The 20,155-nt window shown below is 41.8% G+C and overlaps 1 protein-coding gene across 4 annotated transcripts in view; it reads right to left on the bottom strand.

The window, feature by feature from the left end:
- Nucleotides 1-20,155, bottom strand: part of FAM53B (family with sequence similarity 53 member B) — a 112,446-nt gene that overhangs the window by 74,491 nt on the left and 17,800 nt on the right. For 2 of the 4 annotated variants that reach the window (XM_033149454.1, XM_033149453.1), the window contains exon 3: nucleotides 3,145-3,385. In XM_033149454.1, the coding sequence (XP_033005345.1) occupies nucleotides 3,145-3,159 (15 nt within the window). In that variant the 5' untranslated portion in view covers nucleotides 3,160-3,385. Of the gene's footprint in view, nucleotides 1-2,367; nucleotides 2,373-3,144; nucleotides 3,386-20,155 lie in introns of all 4 variants that reach the window. The other 2 variants (XM_033149456.1, XM_033149455.1) reach the window with 2 other exon arrangements.

Genomic DNA, 20,155 nt, shown 5'->3' with positions numbered 1-20,155 from the left:
CAGCAAGCTAAAAGAATGCTGTGCCTGTATTGCTCTTTTGCGCTTTCTTCGTCTAAGTAAGTCTTCCTTCTAACAGTTCTTTCAAAACTGAATGGAAGGCTAAACCAAAGAAAGGGGTTCAGGGTTACTATTTTGTGAATGTTCTAATCCAAGATCAAAGACTCGGCTGAAGTTTTGAATTGTTCTTTGAAATTTCTCTTCAGGATTAGAAAATAAGAATGGTGGAATATGTAAACTAACAGTGATCTCCACTACCGTAACATCTCCAGATTGCTTTCACAGAATTTCTCGTGTTCTTAATGGGGCAAAGTTACCATAATAATATTATTAGAAGACAAACAATTTCAGCAATTTCTCAGATATTGTTTAAAGTCTTCCTTCTAAAAGTGTTCTCCTTTGTCAAATCATCACCTCATGACTCTTCTTTAAGAAGAAGAAGAAGAGCAGAAACAAATTGCAGTTTGGTATCCACTAACACAACGTGTTAGTATGTCCATGAAATTCAGGGTACTTGATCATCTGTTCTGCTTTTCTATTTCCCCCCCTAGCAGATCCATCTTGCTTTGCAAAAAGAGAATTATTTAAGGCGGTATTCATCAAAATATCTGCATGCCCACAAGGATTACCACTAGGCAATGGGACACACACACACACCAAGCACACCCTCCACTGTCCCCCAGCCCTACTCTGGAGAGTTGGAGAAAATCCCAGAGTAGATTTAGGTAGCACGCAGGGAGAGGAGTGCGAAGCAATGCTCCATTGCTCAAGGAGAAATCCTTGCACTGGCAGAACCTTATCTTTGGCACTATGTTGAATGCAATCCACAACCCACTATAAGTAACAAAGCATATTCCCTGCCCTGCCATCAAGAAAGTATTTCTACACTTTCTAAGTTTCAGCAATAACTTTTGCTTTTTTCTTTGTATGGAGTCTTACACATTCTAATACTTAGGCTGCAACCCTGTGCACACTTACACAAAGGATTGAAACTCCACTGAACTCAGTCCAATCCTACTCAGGAATAATTCTACTATCAACTACCAGAGTTATGGAGTGCAAGATTTTAAACACATGCTGCATGTGTTGAAATGTGATAGTAAGAGGGTTGTAGCTTAGCGAATGAGCAATGCCATCCCAACTCCCTCCTCAGCTGGTTTTGCCTTCATCTCCCCTGCCCAACTTTTTCTTTCTTTCTTTCTGCTCCTGCTTCTTTTTCTTTCCATCTTTTGGGACGCTCACATTTGTCTCTGAGCCCAAAGACCTGCACTGCTACTCCGATCTGTACAACCCCATTAATTCTTGGCACTTTCTTTCCAGGCCTGTTAAGCATACCAGCCGTTACTTCATCCATTATCAAGCAGTACATTGATTGCTAGGCATGCAAATAGGCCTGAGATGGGGTTAGGGATTGCTAACAGTGGTTGATATCACAAAGATAACAAATAATATCGCCTTAAAGTGGGGGAAATGGTGCCATTTACCAAATGTCAAAACAAAGCCTTTCTTTCCCTCTTGGATTTAATTCAGTGGCTCTCCTGCTCATGCCTATTAAGCTACTAGTAAAATATTTCCTATTAAACTTTCCCCAATCTCCTAACTTTCTGAAACAACTGCTACAAATGACACTTACACATTTATATTTATCAAGTTCAACTACATCTATAAAGTTAAGTATGAAACTATAATGGAATACAAAAGAAGAGAAAATGTCACTGGGATGGTGTTGTCTTGAACATTTGATCACTTTTTTTAAAAAAAAAAAAGCTCAATAGGTAGCAGTTAAATTAAGCTATTATTGATTACATCTAATAAGAAATCCTTTTATACACCTAAATGTATGAATCCCTCATATCTATTCACTTAAATATATATTCCTATGTTTACAGTGTGTGCGCTTTGTCTTTGCAGAACTGTATTTACCGTATAACATTTAGATGTGTGAGAAAAGAGTATTTTGGCAGTATGGGTGGTATTTGCTAGTCCTAACCAGAATAGTCCCTTTGAATTTAATGGACATGACTAAGTTAGGTTCCTTAGTTTCAATAGGTCTACTTTGAGTAGGATTTAGTTTAAAAGACTGGTTTTAGATCCGAAGGGGGGAAAGAGTAAGTAGGAAGAATGTTTTGAAACTACATTTCTCCCCATTTTAATTGTAATTGCTATTTCACAAGGGTTGAGTCTTATACTAAACTAGGAAGGAAGGAGTAAATTAGCTGTAACCACAATTGTTTTTCTTAGGATAGGCAAAAAGTTTAATTTCTCTATTTCCACTCTTCCTAAAACCTTCCTCTGTGAATGGAAAGATGGAGTTCTTTTGATGCAAGTGTGCTTTGCTCCAATTCTTATGAGATTATCTGTACTAGTAACCAATTCTGGGACAACAAGTAACCAGAATATTAAGCAAATGGTTTACAAAACGCCAAGAAACGTCAAAATTGGCACTAAAGCCACAATTCTATAATGAGAACAGTTTGGGAAAGCCACATCATAATTCTGTTTGCATTATTATAAACACTGTCAGCATTTTGGAAGACACCATGATGGTATAGAAATGAAATTAACAACAACTGTCGTTTCCACAAGCCATAGTTTGCACCATTTCCTAGATGAAACAGGAACTGCAATTTGTTACTAATTGCAAACAGAAACTTTAAATTTCCTCCCACTGCACATGAAGAGGAGGGGAGGGGAAGCATGCAAAATGGAACTCCTGGTGGCCTGTCCTTGTAACAACAGGTAACTGTTAAGTCTGAATTCAGTCATATCATGAACATCTCTGGGAATACTGTCAAATTTAAATGTGATGCCAAGCGGGCCAGAAGAGCTTACCCATGTGACATTTCACAAACCAAGTGACTCATTTAAAGCAAGTCCTCAGTACCTACTCTTACACAACTCCCACCCAGAACAAAGATCCCTTATGCACAGCTAATGCACAGGTAAGCCAATATTGTCCTTTAAAATTCAAGACTCAACATATGCAGCACCAAACAGGTATGTTCTTCTGCTGCACCATTGGCAAATTACATTGAGCTATAAGGAAAAAGTCCCATTTGTTTTTACCCCAAAGGAGATAGCCCTGCAATTGAAGAATATAAACGGCTGATAGAGTAAACTAAGCTCTTGGTGTGAAATGATCTCTACCAACTCAGCCTGCATGATAGAGAATCAGCACCTTTGTTTTCCAGAGTTGTAGTTAAGATCATCACCATGGTAACGAAGTCATGCATTGGGATCCATTCCAGTAGAGGTAAAGGTCAAAACCAGCATATTAGGCACAGCCTCTGATTCAGTGCATTTTCCCAGAAGAAAGGTTGGTAGAACCAAATCCCATCTGTTTTGCAAACTGGATGGCTTGACACAAATGCTTCAAAGTCTTCAACCTCTGGAAAAAGAAAAGAAAAACAGAAAGAGTTTGTTACATTGCTTTCGCAAATCATCATATCAAATTTAAGTGACACTCTCCGTGTTCCCAAAAAAAAATCTGGGGAATCTGGCCTCTTTCCACATACGCAAGACCACAACAGGATGGCCAGATACTGAAGCTATCCCTGCAAGAAGAACAACAGGCAAGCTCTTTCCTTCCTAGTGAACTGCATAGGTGCAGGGGGGGAGAGCTAATAATGCGTAAAGTGAGCAGATAAGGCCTACAGTAGGCTGGTGACCATCAGCTGCTAGCAAAACCAGGAAGTAGAATGTCAGTGGCAAAGGAACAAGGATGAGGAAATTCTAATTCTGTGGCTCCAAACTACCCCTAAACTGCTTATTTGATGTTGTATTTCAGATCCTCACATTGCTACAGATTCTCAAGCAACAAGCTGGTTACAAAGGAAAGGTATTCTGTTGGGTAAGTAATTTTTTGCTATAGAATTCTGGCTCTAAGACAATGGATGGCCACCCTCACCACAGGGACCACAAGTAGCTCAATAATAGGAATATCTTGCAGGCTATGAAACAGAAAGAGGCCTACGCTTCTGTCTGCGTCTCCAAGTATAGCATGAAAGCTACTTTCCAACTCATTAGGAACCAGAAGCTAATCTACCCCAAGGCAAAGAGAAGGGAGGATTGTATTTAGAACTATTATGTCCTACTCTGAACTTGATGTGGCGTATTTGCCCACAAAGTTGCTTTTCACTACTCTTAACACACTGAGGATGGTGGGAAAGAAGAATGGCTTAAATGTGCTCATCATGCTAAGCCAATGTTGGTTGACTAAATGTGCCCATCTGGGAATATGTTCATTGCTCCCACTTTATGCAACGAAAGGTACAGCTGCCTATGGAATTTTTAAAAACTAGCTGGCTCTTGGGAACAAGATGAGCACACACAACTTAGTATCAGGGAGATTTCTGGTCTGCTGGTTCAATGAAAGCCTTGTGCTGCTATAGCATATTTAGAAAAATAGTTAATCTAGACCTGATGCTGTTGAAGATTTGTGTGGAATGAAGTTTCAATAAAAAGGCTGAATAAATGTTATATAATTCATAGAGTTGTTTGCCTATAGGCCAACGTTATTTACTTGAACCCCTGGGCAGCCTTCAAAACAATTCAGATAAAAGTTCAAACAAACAATGAGGAGATATTAACATGAACTACATGGTGGGAACCACAGGGGAGTCAGATAGCCAAGACAGTTTTTTGTTTTTGTTTTTTGCTTCTGGCAGGCGTACAGCTAGATGCATACCATGCAAAAATGAACAAACTGCAGTAAGAATCTAATTATACAATAATTTCCCAAAGTAATCCCTATAATCCTGTTTAAATATTTTGCTGCATTTTTTGTCAATGCTAAGTGGAGAAATAATGAACCATACGACACTATACATTTATCCCCTAATGTGCAATTAAAACCAAGTAGTTCTATGTAAGGTCAATGATTTAGAATATGCTGATAAGCATAAGAACTGACTAAGAGCCAATATTGATTCCCTAAATCAGCTTGCAAATCATATTTCTTGTTTATTTGGATTTGAGTTTGTAAGTGGATGCCATTGAAAATCCACACTTAAAGGCCAGCTGGCTAATAAAGAAAAATTATCTACTATTGTTTTGTCAGAACTAAGTTCACCCAGAGTGCAGAACCTTGGAAGGAAGAAAATCAATACATTTTTCTGAAGATTTACTGTTGGAAAAAGGAAGTGTAATGGAGTCTGATACTATGTGTGTCATACTGGTTGTCTTCAAGTACACTTTGCTAGCAGCTTTCTCATTAATCTCTGAACAACCTAATGACCTCCTGAGAATTATGAAAGCCACAAGCAGAGAAGATGCGACAAAACAAAACCAACACTCGAATCTTAAAAAAAATGCTTAGCCAAGGGCACAAAGGGCAGTGTTTCTGTTTTAGCTGCCCAGGATTATGTGACATGAGCAGGGTGGTAGCCACCAAATATAAACAGGTTTATGCCAAGGTGGCTATCTTTACGGCAACAGAGAACTCTTCAGTATAAAACATAAGCTACCCACCCAAGCTCTTACTCAGTTTCTCATTTTGCTTCTCAGATACTACTGCTGCTGTAGCATAGACTGTTTAAACCAGTTTTAAATCTGTTTAACAACAGATTCCAGCCTAGGGAGCTGTGTGTGTGTGTGGAGAAAAAGGGACTGTGGTGTTTCATAATCTGTACTGTGAGACTGAGCTGAATGTTGGGTTGAATCTTGTTTGACATATGGAAGCTTCTAAGAATTGCACTATGAGCAAGTTTTTTATTCTGTGGGTAAAGGTAAAGGACCCCTGGACGGTTAAGTCCAGTTAAAGGCAACTAGGGGGTGTGGCGCTCATCTTGCTTCAGGCCAAGGGTGCTGGCATATGACCACAGACAGCTTTCCAGGTCATGTGGCCAACTGGACTAAACCGCTTCTGGCGCAACAGAACACCGTGACAAAACCAGAGTGCATGGAAATGCCATTTATATTCCCGTCACAGCGGTACCTATTTATCTAATTGCATTGGTGTACTTTCAAACTGCTAGGTTGGCAGAAGCTTGGACAGAGCAATGGGAGCTCACCCTGTTGCGTGGACTCAAACCACCAACCTTCTGATCAGCAAGCTCAAGAGGCCCAGTGGTTTAGACAACAGCGCTTTTTATTCTGTGGGACAAATAATAAATGGAGAAGTTGGAAACAAACCTACACAGTCGCACATAAAAGAAAGTTACAGCAAAAAAATAATGCCTTTCATATACAGTGGTACCTCGCAAGACGAAATTAATTCGTTCCGCAAGTCTTTTCGTCTTGCGGAAATTTCGTCTTGCGAAGCACGGTTTCCCATAGGAATGCATTGAAATTTAAACAATGTGTTCCTATGGGAAAAAAGTCCAAGCCTCCTGCCGGCAAGCGGGGAAAGCGAGCGGCAGAGCAAGCGGCAGAGCGACCGGTGAGCGGGGAGAGCAAGCAGGGAGCACGATCGGCAGCGGGGGAAGCCAGAAAAGCAAGCGGGGGACACGATCCACGGCGGGAGAAGCAAGGGGAGCAAGCAGGGAGCAGGATCCACGGCGGGAGAAGACAGCGGAGCAAGCAGGGAACGCAGGGGGAAGCCAGAAAAGCAAGCGGGGGACACGATCCACAGCGGGGGAAGCCAGGGGAGCAAGCAGGGAGCAGGATCCACGGCGGGGAGAAGCCAGCGGAGCAAGCAGGGAACGCAGGGGAAGCCAGAAAAGCAAGCGGGGGACACGATCCACAGCGGGGGAAGCCAGGAAACAAGCGGGGAGCAGGATCCACGGCGGGAGAAGCCCGGGGAGCAGGATCCACGGCGGGAGAAGACAGCGGAAGCAAGCAGGGAACGCAGGGGGAAGCCAGAAAAGCAAGCGGGGGACACGATCCACAGCGGGGGAAGCCAGGAAAGCAAGCGGGGAGCAGGATCCACGGCGGGAGAAGCCAGCGGAGCAAGCAGGGAACGCAGGGGGAAGCCAGAAAAGCAAGCGGGGGACACGATCCACAGCGGGGGAAGCCAGGAAACAAGCGGGGAGCAGGATCCACGGCGGGAGAAGCCCGGGGAGCAGGATCCACGGCGGGAGAAGCCCGGGGAGCAGGATCCACGGCGGGAGAAGCCAGCGGAGCAAGCAGGGAACGCAGGGGGAAGCCAGAAAAGCAAGCGGGGGACACGATCCACAGCGGGGGAAGCCAGGAAAGCAAGCGGGGAGCAGGATCCACGGCGGGAGAAGACAGCGGAGCAAGCGGGGAGCAGGATCCACGGCGGGAGAAGACAGCGGAGCAAGCAGGGAACGCAGGGGGAAGCCAGAAAAGCAAGCGGGGGACACGATCCACAGCGGGGGAAGCCAGGAAAGCAAGCGGGGAGCAGGATCCACGGCGGGAGAAGACAGCGGAGCAAGCAGGGAACGCAGGGGGAAGCCAGAAAAGCAAGCGGGGGACACGATCCACAGCGGGGGAAGCCAGGAAAGCAAGCGGGGATCGCGATCGCAGTGGGGGGAGCAAGGAAAGCAAGCGGGGAGCACGATCGGAAGCGGGGAGCACGATCCGAAGTGGTACCGCGCAAGACGATTCGTTTTGCGAGTCACGGCCATTTAAAAATTCGTTTTGTGAATCACCTAAAAAATCGAAAAACCCTTTCGTCTAGCGGGTTTTTCGTCTTGCGAGGCATTCGTCTTGCGAGGTACCACTGTATTGTACATTCCTGCCCAACACTCCCTGCGCAACAACTGAGGGCTTGCATACAACTGGAAAACTAGTGCACTCTTGTCCCATCTAAAATTGGTCTTTTGAAAGATATCATACAAATAATTTAATGCAATTTCATTTTTAATCATCTTTAGTACATGAAGATATAGGTACAGGAATTTGTAAGCATTTGAATTATACAGAGCTCTATATCAGGCAGAAAACATTATCAATTAAGTGACATTTTAATGGAGCAGTACATATGGAATTATGCAAGATTTAGAGTGGAGAAAGGTCTCAGTATGGCAGATATTTTCCATTCTGCTTCACTAAGACCTTCTTGTGACTCCTACACAGATAAACGTTTGTTGATTTATGACTAGGCAAGCTTTTGAGTCACACACAAAACCCCAAAGGATGAAAGTCCTGTGTCACTTGAAAATTTGCATACAGCTGTACTACCATGTTAGTCTAGTGGTTTGAAACTGTCAAGAGCAGCTGAAGCAGGCACTGAGACCCAGGAGGGGATTAGTGCCTTCCTGCAAAACCTGTATGCCCTGGAGTGCACTTTTATTTTATTCACTGGAAGCCTGCAGCAAAATAATGGCCTCGCTGAATTCAGTCTGTGAAAATCAGCCTTGCCACCCCTGAACTGCTTCTTGGTCCTTGGTAACCCTTTAAAGATGCCAGGTTTTACAGCATAAAACCCCCATGGATCAGGCTCTTCCCAGTCCTCAACCATCTGTGTGAGGTTTTAACCCCCACCGAAATGATGGTTTTTGTTAACAGGAACTGTCCGGCAAATTACTGAGTTTGAACGTTGTGAGCTATCGCACCAGCTTACTGAATCAGAACTAGAGAGTTCACTGCCACTAGCCCAATGCACTCAAGATTATAATTTTCTAGTATATAGTGGACTTAGCTAAGAAAAGATGGAAAGACCAGTCCTAACACATACTAAACCACATCAGAGAAAGGGTGCCCGAATTTTCAGTAAGAGTCTAGAAAGCCTGCCAAAAAAAATCTACACTAAATTTCCAGCATGGCAATCTGATACATGTCTTCTCAGAAAAGTTAAGTCCAGCTGATCAACAGGGAAGTTCATATGAGAGGTGATGCTGAACGCTTGATGCAACCAGTTTATACAAAGCTATTTTAAAAAGAGAGATCACCAGCACCTTGGGCTTATGCCACGTTGGCAGGTACGCAACCTATTCATGAAAGCAGCCAGGCCATCAAATTCTGCTACTGCAGCAACTTCCAAGCAGTCTTCAGGAATAGCCCAATGTGCAAAACAAGGCTTAGTTGAAAACTGTTTTGAAGCATTAATTATGAAATGGCCCAGATGAATGTGAGTCACTTGGAATATTCGAAGAAGCCATAAACTCCGCTCCAGTTCCTTTAGAGATTCATTCCACGCCAAATCACCTGGTCCCATGTGCTCTCACGACTCAGATTTTCTAAGAAATATATATGTGTGTGTGTAGATACCTATGAGATAACCTCAAATTAATTTTTTAGGATTTTTTTGGTCCAAAATTGGGCACAGAAGATTTTTTTTGAAAATTTTGATTTTGGTTTCATTCACAAGAAACTTGTTAGACTTTTTTAAAGTACAAAAATAAATAAATACATTTATCTTGCTGATTCAGAAAGGTCATATTGCATACAGTGGTCAAAACAGCATCAATGACCATATTACATGTATGGGAAACAAAATAGCTTTGACTATATCAATGCAGAAGTGTTTTGAGAGAGCCAGTGTGGTGTAGTGGTGAACCGGGTTCACGTCTCCGGTCCTCCACATGCAGCTGCTGGGTGACCTTGGGCTAGTCCCACTTCTCTGAAGTCTCTCAGCCCCACTCACCTCACAGAGTGTTTGTTGTGGGGGAGGAAAGGAAAGGAGAATGTTGGCTGCTTTGAGACTCCTTTGGGTAGTGATAAAGCAGGATATCAAATCCAAACTCTTCTTCCCTTCTTATACAATAAAATGAACAAGGGTTGAGACGTATTTTGTTTTTATTAAATAATCAATAAAACTTAATTTTTAAAATATATCAGATGACATTGTAGCATAAGAGGGTACAATTCTAACTATTCTCACAAATGTGTGAGTTACGGTATTTCAGGCTCAAAGAGACCTGTCCAAAAAAAGTAATAATTTTTTTTTTGTAAAAATTTACTTCAAAATCAATTATTTTTTAACCACAAAAACACTCTCCTTATTTTAAAAATATAACAAGTACATTGTTAGCCCATTCTACAAAACGAGTATGATACACATGTTAGTTGTGGTTTGCGCGCTATGGCTTATCGAACCTACCGGGAATAAAATGACAAAAATTCACTTTGAATGTTCGGTGACCCTTTTCTGTGGCACGTAATATCATTTTTATACCTTATTCTGAAAGACACCACAATTAGCTTTATTTTGTTACCAAAATAAGCCCAATCGGTTGAAAAATAAGCAGACCAGGATGTTTTTTCTAAACTGATGCAGAAATTGCATTAGCCTAAATCGTGCGAAAATCAAAAATTTCAAAAAATTCTCCTGCACCCAAATTTGGATCTAAAAAATGAATCTGAGGTTATCTCATAGGTATCTACATATTTTTTAAAAATGAAGAAAATCTGAGTCGTGAGATCACACTCAAGTATTAAAATCAGGTGATTTGGCATGGAATGATCCAAGAGCAGGTTTTTACAGGGAAAGCTCTGGGCAAAAAAATAAAAATAAATAACCCTACTCAGAAATGGACCTCTGCCTGGAAAGTGTGGAGCAAAAGATAAGTGCAGACAAGACCTGGCTGTTCACTTGCGTCAGCTTTATACTGTACTGGATTGACTTTTTCCTCTGCCAACAATTTTATTTTGAAGATCAGGTACAGCTTCAATGCTAGTTCATGGGTCTTTCACATACATCTTCAAATATTTGACATTTGGATATGTCCGTTCTAAACACTTGGTGGCCAGGATCTTCTGCAGCTAGCCAGAGGCAATGAGAAAGTGACGTCTCTGAAGCCTCTCTCTAGCTATCATATCTACAGGCTAAAGCTACTGTACTAAGTTAGTGACCCCAAAGAGTCCTGAACTTTGACATCATACCAATATGCTTATATTTTTCATTTGTGAACTCACAAAAGCAGAAGCATGCAGAAACTGGAGTTAGCAGGCCAGTGACCTCTCCCATGACATCTTATCACGAAGTGAAATGTCCTGAGTCATTCTGAGCATGTCCATAGCATTCAACTTGCCAGCCAGAGGATCCCGGTCGCGCCATGCAAGCTTGTCCCTTGACATCAAAACTGTCAGCTAGCAATGTGGAAATAGGGTCCATGAAAATATCACTACTCCATATCACCTATCACTTCTTAGTGCTCCAGTAGAACAGTAAGAGAATCATGTATCAATTGCAAGTAACACAACCTAAAGGGAGACCTGGCAAGTGACTGTGAGCAAGTTGACCTGATGGACAGGTACTGGCAATCCTGGGTTATGATGGGGATGGAGCAGGGGTCAGCAAACATTTTCAGCAGGGGGCCAGCCCACTGTCCCTCAGACCTTGGGGGGGCGAACTATATTTTGGAAAAAAATTCCTATGCCCCACAAATAACCCAGAGATGCATTTTAAATAAAAGCACACATTCTACTCATGTAAAAACACCAGGCAGGCCCCACAAATAACCCAGAGATGCATTTTAAATAAAAGGACACATTCTACTCATGTAAAAACATGCTGATTCCTGGCCCGTCCACGGGCTGGATTGAGAAGGCGATTGGGCCACATCCGGCCCACAGGCCTTAGGTTGCCTACACATGGGATACAGGGAGAAATGAGAGGAAGTGCAGCACACTCTTTCCAATGCACAAGGAAGGGGAGGTTCTTCTCTGTCTTTCTGACTTAAAAATACTAACCGCCACAGTACAGCCCTTCTCATGCCATGTCACCATCTTCCGATTTGCCCCCTATTATGTGGTCACATAATAGCCCAGATAAAAGCGAGCAGCTTTATTGGCTCTCCAAGTTATTCTACCAGTTGATGAAATACAGCAGCACCTGAATTGAAAACTTTTTTAAAAAATAATAATAATTAAAAATTAAATAGTTCGCTACCACCTAGGTCAGCCATTTTCTGCACATTGAGGTGTCTTCAGCAGCACTTGGGTCTGCCCAGTGGCTGGCTTGCACCAGGACTTTGAGAAGCAATTGCATTCTGAAAAGGGTGGAGACCTATTTTCTTACAACGGTAGGACTGTAAGTACTTTACGGAGTTCTCCTTACATTGTTAATCATTAATGAAATAAACATATGAGGAATAAGCTTTATTATAGGTATTGAGATTAAAAATCATGAGTAGTTCAAGACTCAAAGCATACTTGGTGGGGCACAGGGAGGAATTTGCTATAGACGGCTTCAACTCTTTGACTTTTCTGTGTTTCCAAACAAAAGAAAAACAGGCAAATGCTGCCTTCTCCACTCCCTCTCCTTTCAACTATAACTCATATCCCATGGCATTCACTGGTCATGCAATGCTCAACCAAAAACCATGGTTAAGCAAATTAGTCTGTGCATGAATTATGGGCACACAGCTCAAGCCCTCCCACTTTGTTCCCTGCTTCCTCCAGCAGGTGAAACAAATAACGAAGTGACTGGTTTAGGTTTAGATTCGTACCAGGGTTCACGGTTTCTTTCTCTCCAAAGAAGCCAAGGTTCATGGATCTTGGGTTTGTTTGGGCTATAATTTGCTGAACCTTGTTTTGTCTTAGCATTGTGACCACACACAGTCTTTGAATCCTATCAATTCCAAATGCACATTTGTTGCAGGTTGGCAACTACAGTGTCACTGGGTTTGACGCAACGGAAGTTAAGCAAAGCAGCCACATACTGGGTCACAACTGGTCCCTTGAGTCCAATATTGTATGCTCTTTATGAAAGCACCACATCAAGATCTCAGGCAGGGAGCCTCTCTCTGTGTTGCCATCAAAGGGTTTGAATTCTTTGCCTCCATGGAAGTTTTAAGATTGTCTTCTGCAGGCATAGGCAAACTCGACCCTCCAGATGTTTCGAGACTGCAATTCCCATCATCCCTGGCCACTGGTCCTGTTAGCTAGGGATGGTGGGAGTTGTAGTCCCAAAACATCTGAAGGGACGAGTCTGCCTATGCCTGGCCTTCTGTATGTAAAACATGTGTTCTAGCACAGAGCTATGACCTCTTCCAGAGTACTTTTGAATACCATTTTTTTCCCAGTGGGAGAAATTAAAGCTTAAAGGGGAGATAAAAGTGTTCAGAGTTGAATGAATCATTCTCCTCCTTTAAAAAAGGAACCATTTAATCTACCTACAGCAGTTCATTAAACTGCACTGAACTAGCATGGAAATAAGTAGCATGGTGCCAAGACTATTCTCCTCTGGAATACTGAGCAGCAGTCAAGCTGTTAAGTCAGAGTTACCTAGACTCAAGACATGATTTCTCCACAGATAATTATATTTTCCCTAAGGTAATGATTAATGCTTTTGCAAGTAACTCAAGAGACTTTACAACAATGATTTTGCAAGTATAGGCAAAATACTTCTTCTTGAAAAGGACATCCTGTTGCGATGAGCATGCCCTCCAAGACAAATCTATGTAACCAAGTGGAAAGAGTATAATAAAAGGAACAATATGATTTGTTTTTAAAAGCTTAAGCTGGAATTCTATTGAATGTGTCTTCATTTTACCTTCTCGAGAAAAGGATATTGCATATCTGGCTGTTGAGGTTTTAACTATGTGATTAAGAGGATTCAAACTCATTTTCTCTGAAAATAATATAAATCAAAATGCTGAAGCCCTGATCAGCCACTTACTAGCAGCAGCCAGGCCAACAGTAGCACAGTTTGAAGATAGATGAAGGGGGTCACAAGGGACTATGGGCATAGAAAAATCTGTACTATTGCACTGAGCAAGAGATGTTGACACATAAACTGAGAATAGCCAAGAGGATTAAAAAGATGGACAAATTTATTTTTGAATGATTTGATTTCATTACATGGGTTAATAAAAAGGAAAATGGCAGAGCATCACCATGTCAGCAGTGTTCGAAACTTCCATTGTTCTAGGCACACTTTGCGACAGGGAATTTCATTAGTGCGAGCAGTTTCTGAGCTCTGGGTGCAGTACTGTGCCTAAGATTTCAGATTAAAACTGCAGAGTGGAAGGAAAGGAGGACCATTTTTCTGCCTCTCCGCTTCCAGCTAGTCTCTGAAGACAGGAGAAGAGACCCTCTTAAGAATATTAGGGATGTGGGCAGGGGAAGGACTAGACCATGTGAAAAATAAACATAATATTTTAGCTGCAGTGCATTCATTTTCAGCTTTGTATTCTTGTTATTAAAAAAGTGCGCCTAGACAGTCCGTTGTTGCGCCCATAACCTAGGTTTAAGGTGCCATTTAACTCCTAGCTTCCATATCTCAGTTTCTAACACTGTGTCAGCCTAGAACTCTTTAATTGTTCACTCACACTGAAACAGGACCAATACGTTTGGTCAAGTCAGAAATACCTAAAAAGAATTAAGAAATAGAATCTGTGGATTATTAATGGGAAGCATTTTAAACTAACAATGTATTTAATTGTCTCTGAAATTCTGTATTAGTTTTGTAATGCTTATGTGTATTTTTATAATTAAGAGATTAACGAAACTTAAATAAATAAAATAAAGAGGATTCAAATGCTTTGCCTCCCTAAGTGATTTGCAATCTCCTTTCAGAAGTTAATATTTTCCAATGCATGCAACATTCCTGAGGCTTGATATGACCAGAGCCCAACATGATGCCAAGTTGTTCCCTAAATGCAACAAAGCAATTTCTCTAGAAACAGATAATTTTATTCAAGATGGTAAAAGGGCACTGCTCTGTTTTGAAGAACCTATTCATACATTCTTTGGCTGCATGAATGTGTACATGCAAATATGGATTTACAGAACAGTAGCTTCTTTGTTAATTGAATGTATAGGCTTCAGTTTAAAGCCACAAAATATGTTTTCAAAACCTACCTACTAACCCTCTAAAAAGAACTCATGGACTGTTTGAGCTATGACTCCTCACCATTTGCAGACAGGTGCTTAATAACGGCATCCATCATTCGTACTTCTCACATTTGCTGTGAAAAACACGGATACAACACCAGCATATCATAGAAGTAATGCTTTAACATAAAATAAATGAAATGAAATAAATGCAGTTTTCTACATTCACAGATTGATTTCTCAAAGCTTTGCTTCCAGGGTATGATTTGTGATCAGAGGCCTGAGACAGAAGGGAGCTGTAACATGTCCCAAAGCTCACCCTTACGCGAACTCTCATGTATGCCAATTTAATTTTTCCCACCAGCAGGAGTACCGTAGAGATGGCTATCGCAAGCACTGGAAGGAATAGCCATAAACTTTGCTCGATACATGGAAAACTTTTAGCAAATACAGTGGTACCTCTGGTCACGTACTTAATTCGTTCTGGAGGTCTGTTCTTAACCTGAAACTGTTCTTAACCTGAAGACCACTTTAGTTAATGGGACCTCCCACTGCTCTGCCAGAGCACGATTTCTGTTCTTATCCTGAAGCAAAGTTCTTAACCTGAAGCGTTATTTCTGGGTTAGCGGAGTCTGTAACCTGAAGCATCTGTAACCTGAAGCGTCTCTAACATGAGGTACCACTGTAATTGTTTTTCCATATTCATGAAAAACCCCACACTGGGTCTTTATGAAGTTGTAATAGAGAGTACCAGGGTTATAACAGACCTGCTCCCTGGAACAATATTTCTCACAACAGAATGTGTCTCTAAAATCACACTCTAGCATTCAGACACACACTCACACTGTAATTTTCATGGATAGCAGCAGCCAGTTTTATCTCCTAGAGTGCACATTTTAAAAATCACTTTTATGCTATCACAGTAAGAGGCAAACCAAAATAAAATAAAAAATTCCTTCCAGTAGCACCTTAGAGACCAACTAAGTTTGTTCTTGGTATGAGCTTTCGTGTGCATGCACACTTCTTCAGATACACTGAAACAAACCAAGAACAAACTTGGTCTCTAAGGTGCTACTGGAAGGAATTTTTTATTTTATTTTGTTTTGACTATGGCAGACCAACACGGCTACCTACCTGCAACAGTAAGAGGTGAGTCCCTTTCTATAGGCACATACAACTATTCAGTAACATGGAAGTGATCCCACATCAATTTCAGCTGCATATTTTATCAGAAATGAAGCAGAACAATTAAATGAACCCAATATGAATTGTGATTCAATGCAAGCTGGAGCGTCTGAATGCTTCTTTAGAAAGCAAATACATTTATATCCTTGAAATACATTAGTTTCATTAATTAAATGGAGTCAAATGATGCAACATTTTCCTAAAGCAGACCTCACTCTTTTGATTGTTGGTAAAGGGACACTATCTTATACGATTAGCATCAGGATGGTCTACGCAGCATCCTTGGATTGTCCAAGTGCTTTCAAACAACTCATTCATTCTCACGGTCTTGTACTGCACAGTACTACTTGTGAAAATAAGGGTGGAGGGAATGGAGTCCTGGAAAGGTGAGGGTACCACAATAGCTACTGCACTGCAAGCTGCTGCTTCTCTTACTTATTGCATCTACCGCAGACTGTTACGATAGCATGAACTACCGGTAATAAGCTCCTTTTAAAAAATCCAAATGGTCTCTCTACCTGTGTGTGAGCAAGCTGAAAGATACTGAAATTAAGGGCAGCACTCCAATGCACAACAGGTATCTGGCAGGACCCTGAGAGATGAGCAAGTTGCCTGCCTTCTAACTCAAATGGCTGCTTTTTCAAGGACACTTCTCCAGGCTAAATTAATCTTTTGGCAGCTAGCACTAAGTAGGCTGCTAAAGAAGCAATATTTCCCCTCCACTCGGGCACAGAGGTCATCAATTTCAGTCCTCCAACACTACAAATAAAGATATGAGGAAACAGAAGAAGGGGGGAAATAACAAATCTAGTAACCAAGGAAAAAAAGCAATAACATCAACTATACCATTGGGTGAGGGGGTGGGGCGGTTAGGGAATGATACACACTGCCTTCTGGAATGGATAGGTTTCAGATCAATGAATATGGTTGAAAACTGAGGAGTTGTTGTTGTTGTTGTTGTTGTTGTAATGCATTCAGTCTGAGGAGTACTACTTCTATGAACACAGGGCCCTCCAAGTCACCAAGGTAGCGAAGGTTTTGGGAGACTTCTTCAAGACTCTAGACTGTAATAATGATCCGTTCTAATAGCTTTGTAGTAAAACAAGTCCTGACTGGCCGGTCATAAGATATTTATTCTCACTAGCACAGAGCAGCTGTTTTTTGTACTGCTCCTCAGATTTGCAGAGTAGCAGAGAAGACTCCTAAATTCCTCTGGATTTTATTATGTGGATGAGAGTGACACATGGCTCATGGGCTCATGATCAGTTTTCAGCACAATAGAGTACCATATTTTTCCATGTATAAGACTAGGTTTTTTCCCTAAAAAAAGAATGTCAAAAATTATACACGGATATATCTCCCATTTTCTTAAATCTGAGTCCCCCAAAATGGGGGTGTCTTATAGACGGAAAAATACGGTACTTTCGTTACCCAGCTGTTGCGTATCCACCACCTTTAGTGATGCAACACTCCTTATCTATGCCTGCATATATATATGTGTGTGTGTGTGTGTGTGTGTGTGTGTGTCTTCACCCCCATCGTTCAGCCCGGACACTGAGATCCAGCGCCGAGGGCCTTGTGGCGGTTCCCTCACTGCGAGAAGCAAAGCTACAGGGAACCAGGCAGAGGGCCTTCTTGGTAGTGGTGCCCACCCTGTGGAACTCCCTCCCTTCAGATGTCAAAGAGACAGACAACTACCAGACATTTAGAGGACATCTGAAGGCAGCCCTGTTTAGGGAAGCTTTTAATGTGTGATATTGTAATGTATTTGATTTTTGTTGGAAGCCGTCCAGAGTGGCTGGGGAAATCCAGCCAGATGGGCGGTTTACAAATAATAATAATAATAATAATAATAATAATAATCATCACTGGCTGTATACTCCAGTGCTTGAGCACATGTAAAATCTGTTCTTTAAAAGTTGCAAAATCCTGCAGAGCTCTTCCCAATCATCCAAAACTTCTCCATGCACCTTTCATTTTGTTTCTTCTCTCTCTTCTTTGGAAACCTTTTGCCCCACTGTGGGATGCGTGTCTAATTACGTGTGTGTGTGTGTATGTATGTGTGTGTCTGTACAAGTGCACACACAATAAATACCCGTTAACAAGGCCCTAACCTGGGCTACAAAAGTCCATTCGTTTGAGGGGGATACTGAGGCTAAAGTTGCAATCCTGAATACTTTACACTTTCCTGGGGTATATCATTTAAGACTACAAGAATATCTTCTCAGTAGATATGTCTAGGATTACAATCTAAATTGTACATTATGCCTAAGGGCTTTTATGCAAAATTACTTCCTTTTTATTTACATATCTATAGATCTCCTGTTGTGAAATGTGCCAAAGCCAATCAGAGATAGTGTTAAAACAGAGCAAGCAACATTCTGAACAGTGAGCTGGAAGAGGCCTCCTTTGAAAAGAATGTAACACATGTAGAAGTCTAGGGCTTGTCTTCTGAAAGACAGAACCATGTCCTCGCCTACAAATCCCAGGAAGGCAGGAAAGCTGAAAAGGTGTGGCTGCTAAAGGGAGCAGGTTGGTGCTAATGTAAGATGCACAGGCTGCAGAACATGTGAGCAAATCTATTAAATGTCCAGTCTTCAGAATGTATAGAATAATTGACACTGGATACCAAGGGCAGGAACAGTATCCGAAGAGTATTTGTCAGTGCACACTTGTATACTGTAACTAATATGCATGAATATTATACTGTCACATATGCCTATAAATACAAAGTCTGGGAGAGTCAGTGTAGTGTAGCATCAGACTAGGAACAGGGGGGTGCAGATTTATATCCACTCTCAGCCATGACACTCATTAATCCAGTTATTACCTCAGAGCTTACCCTGCCTAACAAGGATGGTTAGAAGAACAGAGTGCTTCTAACTACGTAGAATGGATGGGGGTAGAGAGCAGAGTTTAAATATAATCAATCAGACAGAACTGAAGGGGGGGCATGGGTCCTGTTCTAATAAGATGGTTCTCTATTTGATGTGTCTTCTATCTGGAGAACTGTCTGGACCATGTTTGGTTTGTTAAATAAAAAGAACCCTAAGAAAGGAGAGCAGGGGCCAAGATATTGCCCACCATCAGTTAGAACCTGGATTGAAAAGGCACATAAATCACCAGTTCAGTCTTCATGGACTACGGTGAGATACCCTGTATTTCTATTTCAATTATAGCAATTTCTAAACTGGCATCTAAATGTATAAAATAGCAGATGCAGATTGTATGCAACTGTGCGCCATCTTTTTTAGTGATAACATTTCCTCTTTTTCAGTCAAGTGGGGCAGAAACGCGAGAGCTTAAACAAAGGGATCAAAAAGAAGTCCTCCGTTTATTTTTTTCAAAACAGAGAAGGTACTAGGGGCGGGGGGGGGGGTTGCAGGCAGAGAATAAATGTCTGGACCTGACAAGACTACCCATACTGCAGCAAGGACATTCTCCTGAAGTACAATTTATTTACCTCCCCCCTCTCCCTCCCAACTTAGGCTCCAATCTTAGTGACATTTGATCTATTTCTGCTAGATCAACACCAGCAACTATAAAGAGAGACTGTGACATTCTGCGCAAGCAAGGAAGACAGACCCTGGTGTTATTTCATGGGCCTTTTTGGCCTGAAACTTTGGCAGATGCTCCTGCTATGCTATGGACCAAGATATATTGAAACCCAAGGAGGTTCCTTCCATTCCTGGCCAGCCATGGTATTCAAGGGTCCACCCAGATTTTGCCATTGTATTTTCTCTTCTACAACAATAAGCGCCATCACTATAGATTGGAGCCTGCTTGAGTGCACTGGGAAGCTATTAATGAGTGATGGAGAGCATGCAGAATTGGTCCTTTATCCCAGAATATCCAGCAGCAGGCTCAGTCACTGCCTTACATGGAATTCTTGGACATGGCCAGGGTTGGCTTTCCTTGCCTATCGCTCTCTTTACGTTCCTTTTTGAACAGGAGCAGCTTGCTGAAGTTTGGCCCATGTGCTAAAGCACTAATTGTGCCTCTTGCTATGTTGTTTCAAGTATGTGTGACAAGAGAAAAGCATTGCCACATACAGCAACACAGTTAAATTATGACCTCCCACTCACCCGGTAGATTAAAAAAAAAAAAGGGAGTCAGGAATCAGCCATCATTATGGAGGGAATCTGAATAGCGCTAGGGAGTGTGTGTGCAAGGAGAGATAAAAGGTAAAATGAAAGTTATAAATAGCAAGCAGCATTCTGCCTTCTCTGAGTAATTGCACCCACACATTTACAGAAGGCACAAAATATCTCTGGAGTTCTGATTCGCTGGCTATGGAAAGAGATTTTGGCAAGAGCAGAGGTATTAAGGACTGCAGTTAAAACTGGCTCTC

The sequence above is a fragment of the Lacerta agilis genome, chromosome 5 (genome assembly GCF_009819535.1).
Source record: "Lacerta agilis isolate rLacAgi1 chromosome 5, rLacAgi1.pri, whole genome shotgun sequence".
Lineage (NCBI taxonomy): Eukaryota > Metazoa > Chordata > Lepidosauria > Squamata > Lacertidae > Lacerta > Lacerta agilis.
This window is presented reverse-complemented; position numbering and strand designations above follow the sequence as displayed.